This window comes from Bos grunniens, chromosome 2, assembly GCF_055505025.1.
Source record: "Bos grunniens cultivar Pamir isolate PY7600 chromosome 2, Bosgru_T2T1.0, whole genome shotgun sequence".
Lineage (NCBI taxonomy): Eukaryota > Metazoa > Chordata > Mammalia > Artiodactyla > Bovidae > Bos > Bos grunniens.
In genome coordinates, this window is record NC_141166.1 from 12,288,495 (window position 1) to 12,311,710 (window position 23,216).

A 23,216-nucleotide genomic window follows, 5' to 3' on the forward strand; every position below is an offset into this window, starting at 1 on the left:
TTGATCGTAGGATGTAGTATACGTTTATTCTTTGCTCTGCTCTATCAATAAATCTAATTTTCACTGGACGACTTTTAAAAAAGTTGCTACAGATGTTGTAGGCTGTTAAGATTCTCATCTTTATTGTCAGCAAACAATTCTCTGAGGCTAGTACTGATAACATTTTATAGTGTACTAACAGCAACACTTGTTTGAGTAGTTCTTCCTCCTTACCAAGAATCTAACAGTGTGAAACTTAAGAGTACTTTTCTGTGTTAAATATTTTCACTCCTAAAACGTTTTTCACGTTGGCTTCTTTGGGGAGCTATAGAATTTACAAAATGGATTTAAAGTGATATAACATAGTGTTCAGCACAAAGATAGATCAAGAATAATGGAATTCAGTTTTTGCAATGTAATTATCTTCTAATGTGAAGATGAGTTGCATGTAGGTTCACGTATGAACATGACCTGTGCACACAAAATGTTTTGACTTGGCAGGTCTTTGTATTAGTATTTTGAATCCCGAAGACACAGCCACAATGTTGTAGCTAATAAATATAACTCCCCAGACTAATTAGCCAAAAGGAAAATTGACAGTAACTCATTCGGAATATCCTAGAAGATAGAGAAGCTTATGGAACATTTATATAAATTCTGAACAGATGCTCTGTGATGTATATAATAGTTTGGAATAACTTGACATGTTAGTGAGAGTGCATGTTTGGGCCTAATTCTTAGGTAAAACTCTCTGATTCCTTATGTAAAAGTTTCTGCATTGAAAGTGTAGAAACCACTTAAGTAAGTGATTGGGGAAAAGTTTTTACAGAAGACAACCAGTTAATCAGGAAAAGTAGGGAAGGAAGTAGAGGAATGAACTATCACTGGGTTCCTGCTATTGAAGTAGTTTGCTTACATAATCATAACAGGGAGAGTGAGAGCATTTGGAAACATAATTCTAGGTAGTTCTTGTGAAACATTGTGTAATTCAGTTTTGAGCTCAGGGGCATGTGGGAACCTGCCAGATCAGGTGTAGGTATTCAGCTGTTATAATATAACCTGTGATAATGAGTGCATTTGTTTTATTACAAAGAAAGCTAAAACTTAAATGTCTTGAAAAACTTAGGGGGTGGTATATAAATTTTGGTTGAGAAGACATAATTTAAGAATCTTTGTAGTTTGTCAAGAGTGTTTCATCTATTTTTTTAACCAATTTTTATCACATTTGAAATAATTCTTCAGGCTTAATGTATTAAGTGTAGACTGAATTTCTTATTTATAATGAATTTGGGGCTGTTAAAATTATAACACTATCTTTGAGACTTAGATTTTTTGTAAACTTGAGGGTATATGTCACTTAGTTTTTTAAAAGAAAATTTTAAATGGGTTGAGAAAAGCACCACTATTTGAGTAAACTGCATTAGTTAAAAAATTTAATCTTCAAGAGATGTGTTTTTAGTGGCCAGGGAGAAGTACTCTTGGCTTTGATAATACAAACTAATACAGACCTAGCATATTAATAGTTATCAAGAACAACTTTCCCTATTGACTAGTTAGTGGAGTCTTAGATACCAGAGCTCTTTTGAAGTTAGGATAAAGCACTCTATTTTTGAGTTGAGCTGACTCTGGGTGTATAAAAACCAATTGTATGTATCTGTTACTTTGATTTAAGGGACTACTTTGTGAGTTGTAGGGTTTATTTAAAAAAAAGTTAAAATACTGTCAGCACAGATGAAAGAATGTTTTTACAATGTAATGTTTTCTAATATGAAGACTAGTTGGGTAAAACTTTTTATGGTTGTTATTATCAAGGATGATTCCTTTTTTAAAGATACGGACTGTACCATGCCTTTAGAAATTAATTCCTGTTTTTAATGGAAAAGTTAAGTGTACATTTTAGCTACAGCCTTTACTTTTATAGATGAAACAGAACAAATAGCAATACTTGTTTAGTTTTGAATCCTCTGGAAGCCACTGTGCACTTTCTTTCCAGGTTATAATTTTTTTTTTCATTTTTTAAAATTCAAGGTTATAATTAAATAGTGGCATCTACTGATGTTCTCAAATGGTCTGCCAGAAAGCTATATTATAAACTAGATGTATTGAACTTTTCTTTTTGGTTTATGGTTGGGTAATGGCTGCACAGATTTGGGGGATAGAAATTGAAATTTCTAGTTCTTTTTGTTGTTTTATTTGTTATACAATGCAGTTTTAATAGGAAACTCTTTTGAATATTCTTCTGTTCTGTCAGTATTCCCATTCCTTCAGTCCAGAGATAGTGGTTTTAATAAAGGTATCCTCAGAGAGTGGGCTTCCCAGGTAGCTCAGATGGTAAAGAACTCACCTGCAATGCAGGAGGACCCTGGTTCCATTCCTGGGTCAGGAAGATCCCTGGAGAAGGGATAGGCTACCCACTCCAGTATTCTTGGGCTTCCCTGGTGGCTCAACTGGTAAAGAATCCACCTGCAGTGTGGGAGACATGGGTTCTCCCTGGGTTGGGAAGATATGCTGGAGGAGGGTATGGCAACCTACTCCAGTATTCATGCTAGGAGAATCACCGTGGACAGACAAGCCTGGTGGGCTACAGTCCATGGGGTCTCAAAGAGTCAGAGACGACTGAGCAGCTAAGCACACATTCTTTCTCACAGAACAGGACTTGCACTTGGTGAGATGCTGGGTTTTCCCTTTTCTGAATTGAAGCACTAAAAGCTAAGGCCTGTGTTCACTGTATGTCAGTTTAGTTTTAAATGTTTAAACACTTCAATGATTAAACCAAAATATCTTAGTCTGTAAAAATGCCAGCAAGTTTATGGGAAGAGACCATCTGAAAAAAAAAAAAACCACTCATTTTTATGGTAACGGCTGAAATGTTTGTACTGTATGAATAATTCGGAGAGGAAATGTCCTGGTTGTTTTATTTATTTTTGTGTTTAGTTCTAATTTGCCTTTTTTTTCCTTCCACAGAATAATGCATATACTGCCATGTCAGATTCCTACTTACCCAGTTACTACAGTCCCTCCATTGGCTTCTCCTATTCTTTGGGTGAAGCTGCTTGGTCTACTGGGGGTGACACAGCCATGCCCTATCTAACTTCTTATGGACAGCTCAGCAACGGAGAGCCTCACTTTCTACCAGATGCAATGTTTGGACAACCAGGAGCCCTGGGTAGCACTCCATTTCTTGGTCAGCATGGTTTTAATTTCTTTCCCAGTGGGATTGACTTCTCAGCCTGGGGAAATAACAGTTCTCAGGGACAGTCTACTCAGAGTTCTGGATATAGTAGCAATTATGCTTATGCACCTAGCTCCTTGGGTGGAGCCATGATTGATGGACAGTCAGCTTTTGCCAGTGAGACCCTCAATAAGGCTCCTGGCATGAATACTATAGACCAAGGGATGGCAGCACTGAAGTTGGGTAGCACAGAAGTTGCAAGCAATGTTCCAAAAGTTGTAGGCTCTGCTGTTGGTAGTGGGTCCATTACTAGTAACATCGTGGCTTCCAATAGTTTGCCTCCAGCTACCATTGCTCCTCCAAAACCAGCATCTTGGGCTGATATTGCTAGCAAGCCTGCGAAACAGCAACCCAAGTTGAAGACCAAGAATGGCATTGCAGGGTCAAGTCTTCCACCACCCCCAATAAAGCATAACATGGATATTGGAACTTGGGATAACAAGGGTCCTGTGGCAAAAGCCCCCTCACAGGCTTTGGTTCAGAATATAGGTCAGCAGCCAACCCAAGGGTCTCCGCAGCCTGTAGGTCAGCAGGCTAACAATAGCCCACCAGTGGCTCAGGCATCAGTAGGGCAACAGACGCAGCCATTGCCTCCACCTCCACCACAGCCTGCTCAGCTGTCAGTGCAGCAGCAGGCAGCTCAGCCAACCCGCTGGGTAGCACCTCGGAACCGTGGCAGTGGGTTCGGTCATAATGGGGTGGATGGTAATGGAGTAGGACAGACTCAGGCTGGATCTGGATCTACTCCTTCAGAACCTCATCCCGTCTTGGAGAAGCTTCGGTCCATTAATAACTATAACCCCAAGGATTTTGACTGGAATCTGAAACACGGCCGGGTTTTCATCATTAAGAGCTACTCCGAGGACGATATCCACCGTTCCATTAAGTATAATATCTGGTGCAGCACAGAGCATGGTAACAAGAGACTGGATGCTGCTTATCGCTCCATGAACGGGAAAGGCCCCGTTTACTTACTTTTCAGTGTCAACGGCAGTGGACACTTCTGTGGTGTCGCAGAAATGAAATCTGCTGTGGACTACAACACATGTGCAGGTGTGTGGTCCCAGGACAAATGGAAGGGCCGTTTTGATGTCAGGTGGATTTTTGTGAAGGACGTTCCCAATAGCCAACTGCGACACATTCGCCTAGAGAACAACGAGAATAAACCAGTGACCAACTCCAGGGACACTCAGGAAGTGCCTCTGGAAAAAGCTAAGCAGGTGTTGAAAATCATAGCCAGCTACAAGCACACCACTTCCATTTTTGATGACTTCTCACACTATGAGAAACGCCAAGAGGAAGAAGAAAGTGTTAAAAAGGTAACAAGCTTACCCTTCTTAAAACTTTAAGGGAAGGAGAAGGAACTAGAGAGAACAGGAGAAGTATAATACTGAATCGTTAATAAAAGCTTTGTAAATAACACAAGTATCATTTAACAGTTCAAGTCTTTATGGGAGGATAATTGGTCTTATTATTTGAACCTTAGTGTGAAAGAGTGTGGGAACATTAATAGGGGACAGAAATGTGGGCTTAAGTTAAAGGAAAGCAGAAACCATAGAGAAACTGACTATGCAGGAACAGGTGAAGAGTGAATCTGAAAAGTACACAAAGGGAGTAATTGAAGTGAAAGAAACAGAACTGAAAGTAGGAAAAGATTGAGGCTGTAATGTGGCAGAGAAAAAGATAAAAATTCTGTTGCAGGTTTTGGCCTAGCTGGGTACTTAGTTATTTTCAAGAGTCACCAAGCCCTGACATTTCTGCCTGCCTGCTGACAACTGACAGTGTTAAGGAGGATGTTTTTCAGAACTTTCTTCCTTATTCCTATCTTTTGTAGTGTTCTGCTTAATCATTTTTTTTTCCAAGATATTTTTCCCATTAGAAAAGTTTGTTTATTTTATAAAACTTGAAAAACAGATGGTTGGAAAAAGCTGGCCTCTTGCTCTTAACATTTTGCTGTATTCCTAAAGATCCACTTTCTTGTTTCTCTGTAACAGGTGGTTATCTTGGACAGAGTGATGGGGAATAGATCTATACTAAAAGGTTGAATACATTTGAAAGAGTTGGTCCTGTGCATTGAGTGTGTAAGGACCGTAAACGAATGATAAAATACTGGTCAGGGCAGATCATGTATTATCCAGAACTTAAACATATTTAAATGTAGAAAGTAGGTGAAAAGATAATGGCAAGGAGATAATACTTTAAAATTTTTTGCATTAATGATAGAATCCTGAGTGGTTAGTTTCAAATGTAAAATAAACAAAACTTGACAGTTACATGGAGAAGGCAGTGGCACCCCACTCCAGTACTCTTGCCTGGAAAATCCCATGGATGGAGGAGCCTGGTGGGCTGCCGTCAATGGGGTCACACACAGTTGGACACAACTGAAGCGACTTAGCAGCAGCAACGGTTATGTAAATATATTCTCCTTGAATTGGTCATTAATTCATAGGGATCTTCTGTACTTGATCTAGGACCTGAGGCACTTCTTTTGCCTCTGTAAAGGAGGACTGCTCAAAGGAATAACTTTGCTCAGGTAGATTCTCCACCTCCATAGTACAGAATCAGAGGTCTGTAGTTGCCTAAAACAGGATGGTTGACTTTTTTCTTCCTATATATACAGACAAATAAGAAATAAAGATATACTTGTCAGTGATGCTGAAGTATTGTGGAGATAGAGCCAGATTACTGAAAAGTTGGCTGTCAGAAAAAACTTGCTCCTTTCCTAGAGTTTTAATAATTTAACTTAAAATTCTCTGTAATCTTGTAGAAAAAAGATAGTTGATTATTTTTGCCAAACTTGTGAAAGGCTCTAAGTATGTCTGCACAGGCTTCTCTTTCTGGAGGAACAAGAGAGGAGACTGTGGCTTTTGGGGCATCATGTAATGGCAGAGCAGATTATTAATGTGTGTGAGGGGCATCCAGGTGCTTGGTTTAATCTCTTGGAACATGCATAGTGTCTTATATATTAAGAACCTACTTGCTTTCATCTGCAAAGTTCTGTTCTACATTTTGTGGTTTTAAAAGTAAGAAGGCAAAGACAGGACTATTTTTTGGAATGTACAGCGTAACTGTTAAGATCATTCTGTGTATATTAGAACTAGTGGGGAAGCTGTTTAAAATTGAAGTAGCAAGTTTGAGGATTGTTAACTTATGTTCAGTCTTTATCAAGTATTAAATTCACTTGAGTGGTTCAGTGAATGATAAAACTTCATAAGAAGGTGTAAGATACATTGACCAGCCTTGTATTTTCAAAGAGTGAGTGTAGTAATGAAGCTAAGGTCTTTGTTAAGGTAACTGATAGATCTTCCATAAAGACTTTTGATGAATGAGTATCCTAATTGTTCTCAGGTGAACTAATCACCAAAAATAAAAATAAAAGCTATTATACTTGTGTCAGATTACTTTTTAGTTTACTTTCTGTAAGAAAAACTTGCTGAGGTTTCAGGAAGGTCCCTACAATTGCTTCCGAATCCAGTTACGCTTTCAGTCAGTATTGCCTTACTCCAGTGTTGCCCACTGTTACTCTTTAACATGCTTACATAACTGACTGTAAACTGTACTTTTTAGTCTGTTAGGCTTCCAAGATAAAACAAGTTTCATGAGAATGGGACTGATAGCTCATTGAAGCAGTACACTCCCTTAAGTGGGGTGTTTGTGTGTCTGCCTTGGTATTATTTACAAGATTGCAAAAGATCTTTTGACCAAATGGTAACTCAGTCAGTAGGGAAGTACTTAATACTTCATCCTAAAAATGATGTCACAGCTGTTCTAAAGTTCTGTGATTGGGCATGTTTCTTGGCAGAACACAGTGAAGCAGAACTACACCCATTTTTGCCTTGTTCTGTCACATGATCTAATTCAATATCATAAAATCTTTTCAAGATCTATCTGGCTCGAATCTCTTAGCTGTCTGGCTTGATGCTTCCAGCAAATTTTAGTGACTTCTGGTATGTGGTTTACTTTCCTCGGATACTGTTTTGTAAACTCTTTCTGCATTTGTTTAGAACTTGCCCCTCTGCATTTGTTTAGAACTTGCCCCTAATTGTTAAATATTTCTTCTGTGACATCACTTTTGAAGGCTTCATAGTATTCTATCAAAGGTTTATTGTAATTCGCCAGTCCCTGTTGAGTATGTCAGCTTCTTTATACTTTTTTCCCGGCTAAAATAACACTGTTGTAAACATGCTAAGGGGCTTCCCTGATAGCTCACTTGGTAAAGAATCCGCCTGCAGTGCCGGAAACCCCGGTTCAATTCCTGGGTCTGGAAGATCCTCTGGAGAAGGGGTAGGCTACTCATTCCAGTATTCTTGGGCTTCCCTTGTGGCTCAGCTGGTAAAGAATCCGCCTGCAATATGGGAAACCTGGGTTCGAGCCCTGGGTTGGGAAGATCCCCTGGAGAAGGGAAAGGCTACCTACCACTTCAGTATTCTGAGCTGGAGAATTCCATGGACTGTATAGTCCATGGTGTTGCAAAGACTCGGACATGACTGAGTGGCTTTCACTCACTCACTGTAACGTTCTAAGATATAAATATTGATTCACACCTATCCTTAAGTGCTGGGTCAAAGTACATGCTTTTTGAAGATCTTGGCTGTGCTATACATTGCCATGAGCCTTTTTCTTAAAATTTTTTTTGTTGAGAGAGCTCTGTCAGATATTCAAAAGGCAGCGACAGTCAATTTTTCCCTCTATCTCAACTTCGGAGTAGTCTGGGATAGAGGGACAGTTGCTCCTTGCATTAGTGATGACTTTGTTTATAAACCTCATAAAATAGTTGGCTTGGTTTTATCTTTCTAGCCTTTTAACTTTAGGCAAAAATAAGATAGGCTTTTTTGGTGGCTCAGTGGTAAAGAATCCGCCTGTCAATGCAGGAGATGTGGGGTTGAACCCTGGGTCGAGAAGATTCCCTTGTAGAAGGGAATGGCAGCTCACTCCAGCGTTCTTGCGTAGGAAATCCCATGGACAGAAGAGCCTGGTGGGCTACAGTCCGTGGGGTCACAAAGAGTTGGACATGACTTAGCGACTAAACAATAACAACAAATATGATAGTCTAGTAGAGGGGACTAAGGGCTGTGTAATTCTCTTAAAGCCTAGCCCAACATTAGACTCAGCCAGATTACCTGGGTAAGGGTTTATCCAGTTGTTTAACTGGAAAGCTCAGGGGAATTTAGGAGAGACAGATCTAGAGAAAATGTGATTATAATGACAACGGCTTAAGGTTTAAAAAAATTTTTTTTTAATATTAAAAAATTCCATTACTAGTAAGTGAGAATAGTAGGATTTCTTTACCTCTAGGATTCAAATTTTCTTTTTCTTTTTTTTTAAATTTTATTTATTTATTATTATTTTTTAAATTTTATTTTATTTTTAAACTTTACAATATTGTACTGGTTCTGCCATATATTGAAATGAATCCGCCACAGGCATACATGTGTTCCCCATCCTGAACCCTCCTCCCTAGGATTCAAATTTTTAAGCAGAGGACTTAAAAATGGAGACTTAATTGTGTTTGGATGTAATGAAAATTTATTATGGTGTGTAAGAATTGAGATGAAGTTATTTATCTTTTCTTTGAACAATTTTACAATGTGTTAGACTTTACAGAAAAATCGGAGGAGTCTTGTCAGGGAGCCTTACATTAGTGACACGTAACAGTACAAAATGGAAAGTGTTTTCTCAAGGTATGCACAGAGTGCCAGTTTGCAAGCTTGAAGATTGCCTAACCCAGTTTGGGGTGTGGGTTGGTTGATCATAGAAGAATCCTTGAAGAAGTGATCTCTGAGCTGTGCCTTAAAAGATACGTAGAGGATAGCCAGAGATGTTTTGAAAAGAGTGAACATAGTTTCAGAACAGCTCAAGTCTGTATAGATAATTTGGAATAGGAATTCTTGTATAGTTCAAGAAGAAGTCTAATTGGAGATTGTCAGATGTGTTTCTCGTAAGGAAGTTTGGAGATCAGTTGAGGAAAAGGGAGTTGATTTGCATTTAGTTGGATGTAGAAGGAATCTACTGAGACAGATACAAAGTTGGCTTAAAAAAACAGGTATGAAGGGTAGGGTCTAATTTGAATCAGGTTGGAGGAGGTCCCTGATGTAACCTTCACATGAAAGGCAGTGGGAAACTTGTAGAAGTAAAGGTGGACCTGTACTATTACTGTATGTATACAGCTCACTTCTCAGCTCACTTTTTCTCACAGTGTGTTTTAGACATGTTATCTTATGTCTTATTTCTCATCATAGTGTTTAGCTTAGTAGAGGTGATTTAGAAGGGGAATATAACTTTTTAAAAACTCTGGTAGGTTTATTCTTCATGTCAGTGACAGCACTAGAATCAATGGATAGAGGTTATAGGGAGGAAAATTTTTGTAAATAAAAGAGAGAACTTTTCTAAAAATGAAGTCTTAGTCACAGGAAGGTTTGAAGAAAAGACCCAAAGGACTTTTATTAGATAAATTGTAAAGAAGATTCACATATGGGGTAGTTTAGATCAGAGAAATTGAGGGTTAAGAGAGGGTTCTCTCTCTCTCCCCAGTGGCTTACTCCTGTCCAACTCTTGCAATCCCATGGACTGTAGCCTGCCAGGCGGCTCCTCTCCAGGCAAGAATACTGGAGTGGGTTGCCATTTCCTTCTCCAGGAAGAGAGAGTTAGGTGGCTTGATAACATTTGAGGTTCATGGAGAGGAATTGATGATACAAAAGAGGTCTTTTTTGGAAGACCTTATTTTTGTTTGTGTTCTATAATTTCTGACTTAAATACTTAACTACATATAAAATATAAAAAAGGGCTTGAGGCTAGAAGAAGATAGATGACAGAAAGGATTTGTGAATTCTCAGTGGATCTTAGTATAGATTAGGTGTCTGGGTAGTTATTAATATATTTATTGTGTGTTAATGAAAAGCTTATCTAAAATGTAATAAAGACTTAGCAAAGAAACAGAGGTGATTACCACATAATTGTTTCCTTTTTAAAGAAAAAAAAATCTAGGTTTACTGTAGTGTTGGCACAAGTAATATTTCTCTTTATAAGGAAGTTGTTTTTGTTTTTTTTTTTCTTTCAGCTCTCATTTTCCCCCCTCACCCTTTAACTTGGACATTCAGTTCCTTGTTTACAAATATTGACTTCATTTTCAACTTCAGAAAAAAATTTAAAATATCAAAGTTTTGGTGATGCAAAAATCAGAAAGGAAAAAGCCATCACTTTAGCTACATGTATTGTTTTATTAAATCTTTAAGAAATAAATAACCAGGGAGTATTGTTCTTTCCATTTAACAATATCCCACTCCTGTTTTTTTAAATTACTTCTTCAGAACTAGTGAGTGGGCATCCTGTTTTAATCAGGATGGCAAACTTGAATGTTTTGTAAAATTCTAAGGCAGTCTATGTTTTCTGTCTTGCAGATAAATTTACTTGTCTTTTTGCTAATAGGATTGAGGGAATTCTATTTGTATTACTCACCTTCCTTGCTTTGTGGATAGATTAAATGCCTCTCTGTAGCCTTCTTAAAGGAGGACCAAAAGAGGATAGGTGACGCTGAATTTGGAACTTTTTGAAGCATGCCCTTTGTTTGTATCTATCTTTCAACAAATGTGTTTGTGTTAATTGCTGGGATAGAACAGATAAACAAGGCACCATCTTTGTCTTAGGACCAAATAGTGTTGTTAAGTGTACAACAAAATGGATAAAATATGAGATAAGAGCTGTAACAGAGGGATGAAGAAATAGTTTGGCTTTCTGGAGAAGTGGTAAGTTTGGGGAAATTAAGAAAGGCTTCATGGAGGAAACAGCATTTGGTCTGTATCAAATAGAATGAGTAAGGGGGTAATAAGCACTTAATGATAGCACAGTGCTTGGAACTTGTTGCACATAAAAGTTTAGCTTTCCCATCTAGTATATCATTCTCATATTTTAGATGAGGAAGCAGGCTCAAAGAGGTTCTGTATAGAGATCTCATAGGTACAAGTGGTGGAGTTGGTATTTCAGTGTCCAAGTCCAATAATGTGCTTGAGCTTGCTCATTGTGAGGCAGCTGTTTAGGTTTCAAGAATTTTAGCAAGCCAGTTAAATACAATCATTAAACAAATTATATGAATTTAAAAATTAAATACATTGTATTAATAGGTGTTTTAGATTTCTATTTATGTTTAATTACATTATAAACTACAATTTGAAATGTAAATTAAACTACATAAATTTAGAATACTGTTATTACCATTAAACCATAATATTTAAATTAATCAATCTTGAAGTTATGTCTGTATCAATATAATACACTGCAATTGCATGTCTCTTAGCCCTACAGATAGCCCATTTTTAGTTTGAGGTCAGCTATGTTATTGACACTACAGAAATTGGCAAATGCTGTATACAAATCAGAACTTGATTTTTGTTGATTGTCTAGACTTAAAAGTGATAGAGAAAATAATGCAGATTTGCCGTGAGGCATTCAGGATCAAATTCATGTTCCCTGCAGTGAAAGTGCGGAGTCCTAACCACTGGACTACCAGGAAGCTCCCTTAATGCAGATTAAGCACACTTATGTCTCTATCCTAACATATTTTGAATAACACAAAATTTGAGGAATTAGTCTTCCACAATTTGAGAATCATTATCCAGTTTAGCAAGGAAGTTGTTCAGATTGATGAGCCAGTGAAGTCTTGACATACGTCTTCATTTCAGTTGTCTTAAGTCAGTAATGGGCACTAACTTTGTTAGGCACTTTCATAGTTTACTTTAATCCCCGCACCAACTCTCAGACACAAAATTTATAGGTAGGAAATTGGAAACTCAGGTTAGCAATGCAACTAAAATCATCTGTTAAATGAATAGAGAGAGGTAGAGGTGACTCAGAGGCCAAGTGAGAGTTTTTTACAATAGTTGGGAGAAAGACACTGAGAGCCTGAATCAAGATAGTGGGAATGGGGAAATGTGATAGAAACATTTGCTGATAGTTATTAAAAAAAAAAACTTAGAAAGTACTATGAGCAGCAGGTTAGGGTTTGAAGATATGTTGGCTTTTGGAAATAGTATTAGGGGTACCTGTGGTACAATCAGTTGATGGTAGGATCTTGGGCTCACGAGAGAGGTCTGTTGATAGAAATTTGGAAGTTTTCAGCCCTCAGTGTAGGTAAAGGCATGGATGAGTTTAAGATTTTTTAAGAATATTGGTAATAAAAATAATGGCCGAAATTATATGTTCTATAGTGTCTATAGTATGCAGCTGTCCTGAATACATATTTTTATGTATGTTTTCATTTAATTCTATCATTGTGGTATAGATACAACTTACCTCAGTTTTACAGATGAAGACTAGAGAACTCTAAAGAGTAAATACCTCTGCACAGTTACCCAAACTAAGAAAGCAGAGCTGATGTTCTACTTATTGTGGTTCCAGAGCCAACGTCCAGTGAGAGAAGAGGGCCAAAGAAAGAACCCCCAGCAGTAACACAATTTAAAGGATGAATTAAAGAGGGAGCAAGTGAGAGAGATTGAGAGGGAGTAGTTTGAGTTTTAAAGAGAACCAGGAAAGGGCTATATCTTGAGTAGAATTTCAAACAGTGGGGTATAATCAACTTATTCAGAGACTGCAGAGAGGTAGCAGATGACTGCAACTATCTGAATAAAAGTAACATGAGAGTGCTTGGTTAAGGGTTTGAAGGTTTTGTCTTCCACACATTATTCAACAGACTCTGCTGTTGTTTCTATAGTTTTCTAACCCTTCCCAACCTGCTAAGTTTTCCAAGCTGTCTATTCCAACCAAGTCTTAAAGAGATGTAATGAAGTAAGACCAGCTTCTGTTTAGTTAGTATTGGCTGTTTTGGTGAATTAGACCATGTAACAGTTTCTGAAATACAGTTGAGTATTGAAAATGTCAGTATTCTGGTTCTTTTTTCTTTTTTATATTTATTTATGTGCTGGGTCTTGCTTGGTTGTGTGGTGGGCTTTTTCTAGTTGCAGTGGGCGGGGCTGCTCTCTAGTTGTGTTGCGATAGCTTCTCATCGCGGTGGCTTCTCTTGCTGCAGAGCACAGGGTCTAGGTGCTCGGGCTTCAGTAGTTGCTTCCCTAGGCCCTATAGTTGGGGCGCACAAGGTTTAGTTGCTCTGAGGCATGTGGAATCTTCCCGGACCAGGGATGGAACCTGTGTCCCCTGCATTGGCAGGTGGGTTCTTCTCCACTGTACCACTAGGGAAGTCCGGTATTCTGTTTTGGATAGGGGTAAAGATTGATCTAGAGGGGGCCATTTTTCCAAACCTGAATAGTTTGGGACAAGGAGTGGTTAACAATTTTAGAATCATTTACTATTTGTATTTACTCTGAGTAGTATAAACCAAGAATTACTGAGATGTGAACCATTTTGCTTATCTACCAGAAGTAAAGGTTAGTCCTATAAGTTTTAAGACTTTTTAACTTCGCAATTTTTTTTTTCTGCTCCAAACACTTGCTCAGAACCCCATGAATGGCTAATTTCACATGTGTGCTGTGCTAAGTTGCTTCAGTTGTGTCTATCTCTTTGCAATCCTATGGGCTCCTCTGTCCCTGGGCATTGTCCAGACAAGAATCCTGGAGTGGGTTGTCATGCCCTCCTCCAGGAGTCTTTCCAACCCAGGGATTGAACCCAGGTCGCCTGCTTTACAGGAGGATTCTTAACATGCTCAGTGTTTTTTCCCCCTCTGCGTGATCTTCAAAGTACCTCCTCTGTGAAGCAGAATTGGGAACCCACTATGGGACAGGAATTTTTTTTTTAATGAATGAATGGTTGCAAGGAGGTGGAATTGGGAGTTGGGGTGATCTGTTTTGAAACAAGAACCGAAAGGAATCTGCTGCTTCAGCATCTCATCTAGGTCTATTGGTTATTTAGCCTTGGAGAAAGGGAGGGATTAAGAAAACATCTCACAGAAGCTGGGGATGCTACAGTATTGGCTTTGACTGTCTTAAAAAACTGTATGATAAGGACTGACACCTGCACTAGTTAGGAGTTTCTTGTAGAAGAGAAAAAGCTCTGTTACCTGAATTAGGGAAAGCAAATGTGATCTCCTCACCATTGAGTTCTGCAAGCCTGCAGGAGCTGACAGCTAGCTCAGTAAATATTGCCCTAATACTTCTCATCCCTTGCTGAATAAACAATCCCTAATTGAACTAATTTAACTCCAGTTAACCCTAGGGAGGAGATAACAGATAAAATAGTATAAGATGGTGTGTATTGGAGGAGGTGTCTTAGATGAAACAGTATAGGATCAGATCAGATCAGTCGCTCAGTCGTGTCCGACTCTTTGCGACCCCATGAATCACAGCACGCCAGGCCTCCCTGTCCATCACCAACTCCCAGAGTTCACCCAGACTCATGTCCATCGAGTCAGTGATGCCATCCAGCCATCTCATCCTCTGTCGTCCCTTTCTCCTCCTGCCCCCAATCCCTCCCAGCATCAGAGTCTTTTCCAATGAGTCAACTCTTCCCATGAGGTGGCCAAAGTACTGGAGTTTCAGCTTTAGCATCATTCCTTCCAAAGAAATCCCAGGGCTGATCTCCTTCAGAATGGACTGGTTGGATCTCCTTGCAGTCCAAGGGACTCTCAAGAGTCTTCTCCAACACCACAGTTCAAAAGCATCAATTCTTCGGCGCTCAGCCTTCTTCACAGTCCAACTCTCACATCCATACATGACCACAGGAAAAACCATAGCCTTGACTAGACAAACCTTTGTTGGCAAAGTAATGTCTGCTTTTGAATATGCTATCTAGGTTGGTCATAACTTTCCTTCCAAGGAGTAAGCGTCTTTTAATTTCATGGCTGCAGTCACCATCTGCAGTGATTCTGGAGCCCTGAAAAATGAAGTCTGACACTGTTTCCACTGTTTGCCCATCTATTTCCCATGAAGTGATGGGACCAGATGCCATGATCTTCGTTTTCTGAATGTTGAGCTTTAAGCCAACTTTTTCACTCTGCTCTTTCACCTTCGTCAAGAGGCTTTTTAGTTCCTCTTCACTTTTCTGCCATAAGGGTGGTGTCATCTGTGTATCTGAGGTTATTGATATTTCTCCCGGCAATCTTGATTCCAGTTTGTGTTTCTTCCAGTCCAGCGTTTCTCATGATGTACTCTGCATAGAAGTTAAATAAGCAGGGTGACAATATACAGCCTTGACGTACTCCTTTTCCTATTTGGAACCAGTCTGTTGTTCCATGTCCAGTTCTAACTGTTGCTTCCTGACCTGCATATAGGTTTCTCAAGAGGCAGATCAGGTGGTCTGGTATTCCCATCTCTTTCAGAATTTTCCACTGTTTATTGTGATCCACACAGTCAAAGGCTTTGGCATAGTCAATAAAGCAGAAATAGATGTTTTTCTGGAACTCTCTTGCTTTTTCCATGATCCAGTGGATGTTGGCAATTTGATCTCTGGTTCCTCTTTCTTTTCTAAAACCAGCTTGAACATCAGGAAGTTCACGGTTCACATATTGCTGAAGCCTGGCTTGGAGAATTTTGAGCATTACTTTACTAGCGTGTGAGATGAGTGCAATTGTGTGGTAGTTTGAGCATTCTTTGGCATTGCCTTTCTTTGGGATTGGAATGAAAACTGACTTTTTCCAGTCCTGTGGCCACTGCTGAGTTTTCCAAATTTTCTGGCATATTGAGTGCAGCAGTTTCACAGCATCATCTTTCAGAATTTGGAATAGCTCAACTGGAATTCCATCACCTCCACTAGCTTTGTTCTTAGTGATGCTTCCTAAGGCCCACTTGACTTCCCATTCCAGGATGTCTGGCTCTAGGTCAGTGATCACACCATTGTGATTATCTGGGTCCTGAAGATCTTTTTTGTACAGTTCTTCTGTGTATTCTTGCCATCTTAATATCTTCAGCTTCTGTTAGGTCCATACCATTTCTGTCCTTTATCGAGCCCATCTTTGCATGAAATGTTCCTTTGGTATCTCTGATTTTCTTGAAGAGATCTCTAGTCTTTTCCATTCTGTTGTTTTCCTCTATTTCTTTGCATTGATCGCTGGATACTGTGTATTAAAGTGCTAAGTTTACAGTATGAAACTAAGTACAGAAGAAAAGAATAGCAAGACCAGGGTCGTCATTTTTATGGAAGACGAGTTGAGTTGGGTCTGGAAGGACATGTATATAGAAAAAGAATGTGGAAAGAAAGATGAAGGAAGAAAATGGCTAAGTCTTCAAGTTTCAGCTGTTGAATGTGGGGGGCAGGGAAGGGAAGAAGCAGGCAGTTGCTCTTTCCAACTCTTGCATTTACTGCTGTTGTAATACCTGTTGGTTCTTATGAAACAAGATATTTAATACTCTGCTACATGTGTCAAAGCTGAAAATTTTGGACAGATAACTTGTGTAAAACATGAAGTCATTTATAAAGGGTAGACATATAGAAGCTTTTGTCTTCATGTGGACCTTTTTGGCAGTTGGTGTGGATAGCATACTGAATTTTTAATTTGTGTTAAATTTGGGTGCCAGTTTTATATTAACATTTGCATATTTCCCATTGCATTTGTTTTTCACTGAAAATATAAATGAAAGCTGACCCATAGTTTCTCTGCTCTGACAAAACCACGCATCATTTTGGCTGATTTTCCTGCACAGTTCAGTGGTTTATGTAGTTATCATATTCTATATAGTATCTAATCCTGCTTTTTCCCCCTTAACACCTCAGATATTCACCCATATTTAGCCATTATTTTGCACGTTTATATAAGGCACTTTCCATATGTTATTGCACATGCCTTGTAACAATCCTGTAGAATAGTTAAGATTTTGTTTTGTTTTGTTTTGTTTTGTTTTTTAGCCCCACTATGAAGCTCAGGGAGGGGAGGGGATCCTGACTGGGGATCCACCCACCAGGGGTGGAACCTGGGCGCCATGCAATGGAAACAGAGTCCTCTTAACCATTGGATGCTGGGGAATCCCCAAGATTATTTTCATTTTACAGTTAGGGAATTGAGATTCAAAAAGGAATAACTTTCTTAAGACACTGGCTAGGTCGTAAAAGAGCTGGAATTTGTTGTGCCCCAAAGCTTTTTGTTCTTTGGTCTTGCTGAATCTTCGCATTTATCATTTAAAGTAAAGTAGCTAACAGCAATGATCTATTATCTCTTGATGCCTATAGCCAGTCACCTCTTTGTTGCCTATATGAGGAGAGCATAATTAATTGAAACTTAAACCTTTATTTAAGCACTTAGGTTTAAAACTTCCCTCATCACAAGCATAAAAATGGAGCAAATTGTATCTACCTAACCTTTTGAGAGTTGCTGCTAATGACAGACAGCAGGAGTAAGGGAGAACATAAATGGTTCTTTGGGTTGTTTTTTTTTTAGTTTTTAGAAATTTTATTTACTGTTTATCTTTGGCTGTTGCTGTGTGTAGCCTTTCTCTAGTTGTACGCAGGTTTCCTGCAGACATAGGCTCTAGGGCGCCAGTTCAGTAGTTGTGGCACGCAGGCTTAGTTGCTCTGGGATCAAACCCACCTCCCCTGCATTGGCAGGCAGATTCTTAACCACTGGACCACCAAGCAAGAAGTCCTACAAGTTACCATTTGAGAGTACCTATATGACAGATTCTTGTCCTTCCTCTCCTACTAAGTGAGCACCTTTGAAGCTGAGGCTTTGGAATTTGCATTTTCTCAGCTCCATAGTTGATTCCCTTGTATTTAAATTATGAATGTCATTAGGTAGTTTTTTGTGTTTCCCCCGCCTCAAATTCCTCATGCTTATTTTTCCTGGAAGTTTCTTCCTTTGGCCTAAAGTTTTCCCGGTCTCTGCCTGCTAGTCTCAAGACTTCATGTTTGGAAACAATGTTAGAAGTTATATGTGTCTGGTAAGCCTGGCTGTATACCTTTTTATACTGTGGCCTACCTTAAGGCTGAAAGGGTCTTTTGAGTAGTATTTTTCATCAGCTATCAATATTATGAGCCTCCAGTGAATTGCCTGTAATTGTTCATTAAAAGGTGGCAGTGTAACTGAATATCCTGCGTGTAACTTCATGCTGTAATCTACTCCTCAGAGGCTTCTACTTCTGAGAGGCTTTAATGTTTTTAAGTTTTACCTTATTTTATTGTATTTTCCTTTTTATGAGCACCTTAATTGTTTAGAGTTGTTAGATAATTTAAAGGAATAAGATTTAGTGGCCACTATCCATCCTGAAGTTGTCCAAAGATGTTAACTGATTTTTAAAGGTAATTAGTTTTGGGGGGTTGTGGGAAGGGATTCTGTGAAGTATATTATGTATAATGGGCCTTTTAAAAAACTTAGATATTTATATATTGTTCATTAGGTTGGTATTATTGATTGAGCATGAGTCATAGAGTCTGGTTTTGTTAACATAGTAGTGAAAAGCCTAGGAGCCTTCTCTGCCTCTTAGTGATTTGAGCAAGTAAACCTTTTGAGCCTTAGTATTTTATGAAAATAGGGGGAGAATCTTACTGAGTTGTTAGGATTAAATATATATATATGACTGAAGTATTTGCATACAGGTCTTTTATTAATATTAGCCATAATCTCAGGCATATAAATATATATATACACACATAAATATACATACATTTGTGTTTATTTTGGGTCAAACATCAAATTCTTCGGTAACTTTTGATACAGTACTTAATAATGCTGCTGGGTCCCCATTCTTGGAACAGACTGAGGAGGGCACAATACTGAAAGAGATCAGTTAAAAGGAGTCTGTAGCAAAGTTCTATTGAGAGATCACAGTGGCTTGGACTAGAGAGGTATTCATGGAGGTGTCGAGGATGGTTCCACTGGAAATTTTTGAAGGTCGAACTGGAGGCTATGTCATTTATCAAATAGCTGGGAAACATGTTCAGTGATTGCTTCATTTTCTGTACTTACTGTCAAATGCTGGGAGCTGGGGGGTTTGATTGACAAGTTATTAAAAAACCTTATTTGTTAAATTGTATTCTGAAGTGTTTTCAGAAATTGATTTTATTGTAAAATTAGTTTTTGTGCAAATGTATTCCTTATTGGAGAGCCAGTTATTTTTGAAGAATAACTGAAAAAATGTAATCTGTCTTACCCTTTGTTCTGTTACTAGTTAGACTTACTATTCAGGGCTTGAAAATAGTAGATTATCCAGGCTTTTACTTCTAACCCTTTTGGTGAAATGTATATAGGAGTTCAGCTACTAACTCTGTAAGTGTGATGGTAGGAAAAGTTAATAGTTAAATGCATTTACTTCATCCTGGTGCTCCTATGTCATTTCCTAGAAGTTTATTTCAACTAAATGTCCATTTCTGCACCTAGAAAATCTCAAAAGGGAGAAGATAGAAGATACTTTAAATAAAATACTATAGCTCTGCTTTAAATTAGAGAATTGATGGAAGATATTTTTGTTCCTTCATTATGGGGAAGGCAGAATATTAATTATATATAGCTTGTGATCTTTCTGCCCTTAGATTCACGTAATGCATATATTAACAACATCAGGGATTATTAAGATTGTTTTCAGGGAATTCCCTGGCAGTCTGGTGATTAGGACTCTACACTTTCATTGCTGAGGGCAGGAGTTCAATCCATGGTCATCAGGGAAATAAGATCCCACAAATCTCAAAGCGGGACCAAAAAAAAAAAAAGATTTATTCCATAAACCATATAAAACAGTGAAAGTTATTTTAGTATAATCTTATTTTCTCATGTTAAACTGTCTACCATTTTCTTATTTTCAGCCAGAGGTTGTGAAGTGTGTGTTCTTATCTACCAAGGACCATGGGGACATAAGATTTAGTTGAGGGCTGTTAAGTAAATTTTATTTCAGAGGATAGACATCAGATTTTAAAGTTAATAAAATTATATCTGATGAATAGATGTGTGTGTGCCTGCTGTGTTTGTGGCCCACTTAAAAGTGGGGAGAGGAGTGGTAGTAGAGATGAGAGAGGATATTAAGCTAAATAGAGGAAAAATTAAGCAGATTTAAAGAATTTCAGAAAGAGATTTAAAATGTGCAGACTTTAAGTAACATTGCCACTTTGTGGCTTTTAGGATATTTCCTAAAAGAAATACAAAAAAATAAAAATTTTTTCCTAAAAAAATAAATTTTTGTATTTTATAGTCATAGATGTAAGGTGAGAAGAGACTAAAATATGATGGATAGATGGTGTATTAACCTCTAGTTATTTAAGTGACAGACCAGATATTGAGGCCTAGAAACTTCTTGCCCTGGCTTATATATTCTTAGTTAATATCTTTAAATTTATCTTATTTAATTTCATAAGATTTTTTCCTTTATTGAACAATGAACAATGGGATTGTGAACTGATTTAAAGATTAGGTGAATGTTCTAGTGGGAATTTTGTGATGCAGTGTGAATTCAGTAAAATCTTGCTTTGCTATTTTCCTTTGTTCTTTATTACATCACAGTATTGTAAAGCTCTGGGAATGCATCTTCCTTCCTTTTAGCATTTGGTCTGTTTTCTGTTTAACTAGGACTTCATGATTAATTTTGTGTTTGTGCTTGAGGATCTTATATAGGGGCTTAACCTAGACTGGCCACTCCAGCCTGTTCCTACCAGTGATCACACTATAGCTGCCTTGCATATGACACCAGGTTTAAAAAATGTGGTAAATATAGGCTGCAAGATGATACCACTGTGGGGAAAGCCAATATGCCTTACCACTTCCCCTGCTTTGGTGGATCAGTAGCATCTCCATGTATAAAAGCTGGAGTGTCCAGCAAGACAAGTACATTTTGTGCTTATGGCAATTCCATCTGAGACCTGGACCCCTTGGATGTCTCAGCTTGCTTTTATGTGTTCTGCTCTTTCCTTTTATTGTATATCTATCATCATTCTTCTGTCTCACCCCCAGGTTTTTCTTTATTAAATATTACCATGGTAGCACTGGTTGATTAGAAATGTTATAAATACATCTGATAAATGAAGTCTTGACCATAGATTGTCAAAGCAATAAATTTATTGGAATTCCTGCAGTAATAAGAAATAGTCAAACAAGTAAAAGAAAAGACCTTTTGTAAGAGAAGTATTTTATAGAAACCTAAAAGGTTTTAATGTCTCAAATGGTTAAAATAATGGTCCTTGTGTTAGAATCTTTTCTGTCATTTTTTCTCATTTTAAAAGACTTGTAAAAAGCTGATAGGCAGATTTGTTTCTTTTTCGTTTGCTAAAATACTCTCATGTTTGATGATTTTAGTATAGATAAGAGGAAATAAACACATTTCAAAGTTTCATGAGTTGGTAAACATAAACTTCTTGGCTACACCTGCATGTGGGGTCTTAGTTCCCTGCCCAGAGATGGAACTAACACTCCCTGCATTGGACGTGCAGAGCCTTAACCACTGGACCGCCAGGGAAGTCCCCAAACATAGCTTTTTAATGCAGTCAATTTTTGCAGAATTAAATGAACTGTCCCACATTTTATTAGCTTTTTATCTTGAAATAATTTCAAATTTGGAGAAATTTAAAGGACAGTGCAAAGAACTCCCAAATAGTCTTTACCCAGATTTACCAGTGTAATATTCTGCTAGATTTGTTTCATCATTCTCTTTGGAGATGTGTGTGAAATTTTTTTGTGGATCATTTGAAAGTAAATTCCAAGGCATTCCAAGGAGAAAATTCCCTTTTCTCCTCAATACTTTGCTGTATAGTTCCTAAAAAGAAGAGCATACATTGATGACCACAGTGCAGTTTTTCAGAATCAAGAAATTTAACATGGATGCAGTACTGTTGTCTAATCTACACATGGTATTCATATTTTTACCAGTTGTCTTAATGTCCTTGGTAGCAATTTTTTTGTGGTCCAGGGCCCAGTACAGGACCTTTCAGTTTTATGTCTTTTTAGTCTCTTAATCTGCAGTTATACACACGTAATCACACACCAGCATCCCACCCATTCGCCCTTTTTGTTTTTTACATGATATTTCTGAAGAGTATGTGAATTCTGTTTTTGTAGATGTCGTCCTTGGTTTGTCTGAAGTTTCCTTTCGTCACAGTGTATAATCAGATTATGCTTTTCTGACAGGAATACTACATAAGTGACTGTCCTCAGCGCATCACATTAGGAGGCGTAAGATGTCTGTTTATGCCATAATTGGTAGTGTTTACTTTGATCACTTAAGGTATTCACTTGGTTCTTCATTGTAAAGGTACTGTTTTCCTTTCAATAAGTGGGAAAATAGTTTGAGACTATAAATATCTTGCTCCTCATCAAATATTCACCCTTTAGATTTAGCATCCATTGCTAAATTCTTGCCCAGTTAAGATATTACTAAGATAGTTGTTCACGTATCATTCAGTTCAGTTCAGTCGCTCAGTCGTGTCCGACTCTTTGCGACCCCCTGAATCGCAGCACGCCAGGCCTCCCTGTCCATCACCAACTCCTGGAGCTTACTCAAACTCACGTCCATCGAGTCAGTGATGCCATCCAGCCATCTCATCCTCTGTCGTCCCTTTCTCCTCCTGCCCCCAATCCCTCCCAGCATCAGAGTCTTTTCCAATGAGTCAACTCTTCCCATGAGGTGGCCAAAGTACTGGAGTTTCAGCTTTAGCATCATTCCTTCCAAAGAAATCCCAGGGCTGATCTCCTTCAGAATGGACTGGTTGGATCTCCTTGCAGTCCAAGGGACTCTCAAGAGTCTTCTCCAACACCTCAGTTCAAAAGCATCAATTCTTCGGCGCTCAGCCTTCTTCACAGTCCAACTCTCACATCCATACATGACCACAGGAAAAACCATAGCCTTGACTAGACGGACCTTTGTTGGCAAAGTAATGTCTCTGCTTTTGAATATGCTGTCTAGGTTGGTCATAACTTTCCTTCCAAGGAGTAAGCGTCTTTTAATTTCATGGCTGCAGTCACCATCTGCAGTGATTTTGGAGCCCAAAAAGATAAAGTCTGACACTGTTTACACTGTTTGCCCATCTATTTCCCATGAAGTGATGGGACCAGATCACTTATCATTAAGGCTGTGTAATGGCTCACATCATCATAGATTTGGGCAGTCATGGGCCCTTCAAGCAGGGTCATCTGATTCATTTCTGTTTCTAGCCAAAT

General features: G+C 38.4%; 1 protein-coding gene across 2 annotated transcripts in view; it reads left to right on the forward strand.

Annotated features, from left to right (window-relative positions):
- The window catches only part of YTHDF2 (YTH N6-methyladenosine RNA binding protein F2), a 30,117-nt gene that overhangs the window by 1,403 nt on the left and 5,498 nt on the right, over positions 1-23,216 (forward strand). Inside the window, exons 4-5 of one of the 2 annotated variants that reach the window (XM_086331586.1) lie at positions 2,944-4,519; positions 11,133-11,142. In XM_086331586.1, coding sequence (XP_086187712.1) covers positions 2,944-4,519; positions 11,133-11,142 — 1,586 coding nt within the window. Of the gene's footprint in view, positions 1-2,943; positions 4,531-11,132; positions 11,143-23,216 lie in introns of both variants that reach the window. The other variant, XM_086331576.1, reaches the window with a different exon arrangement.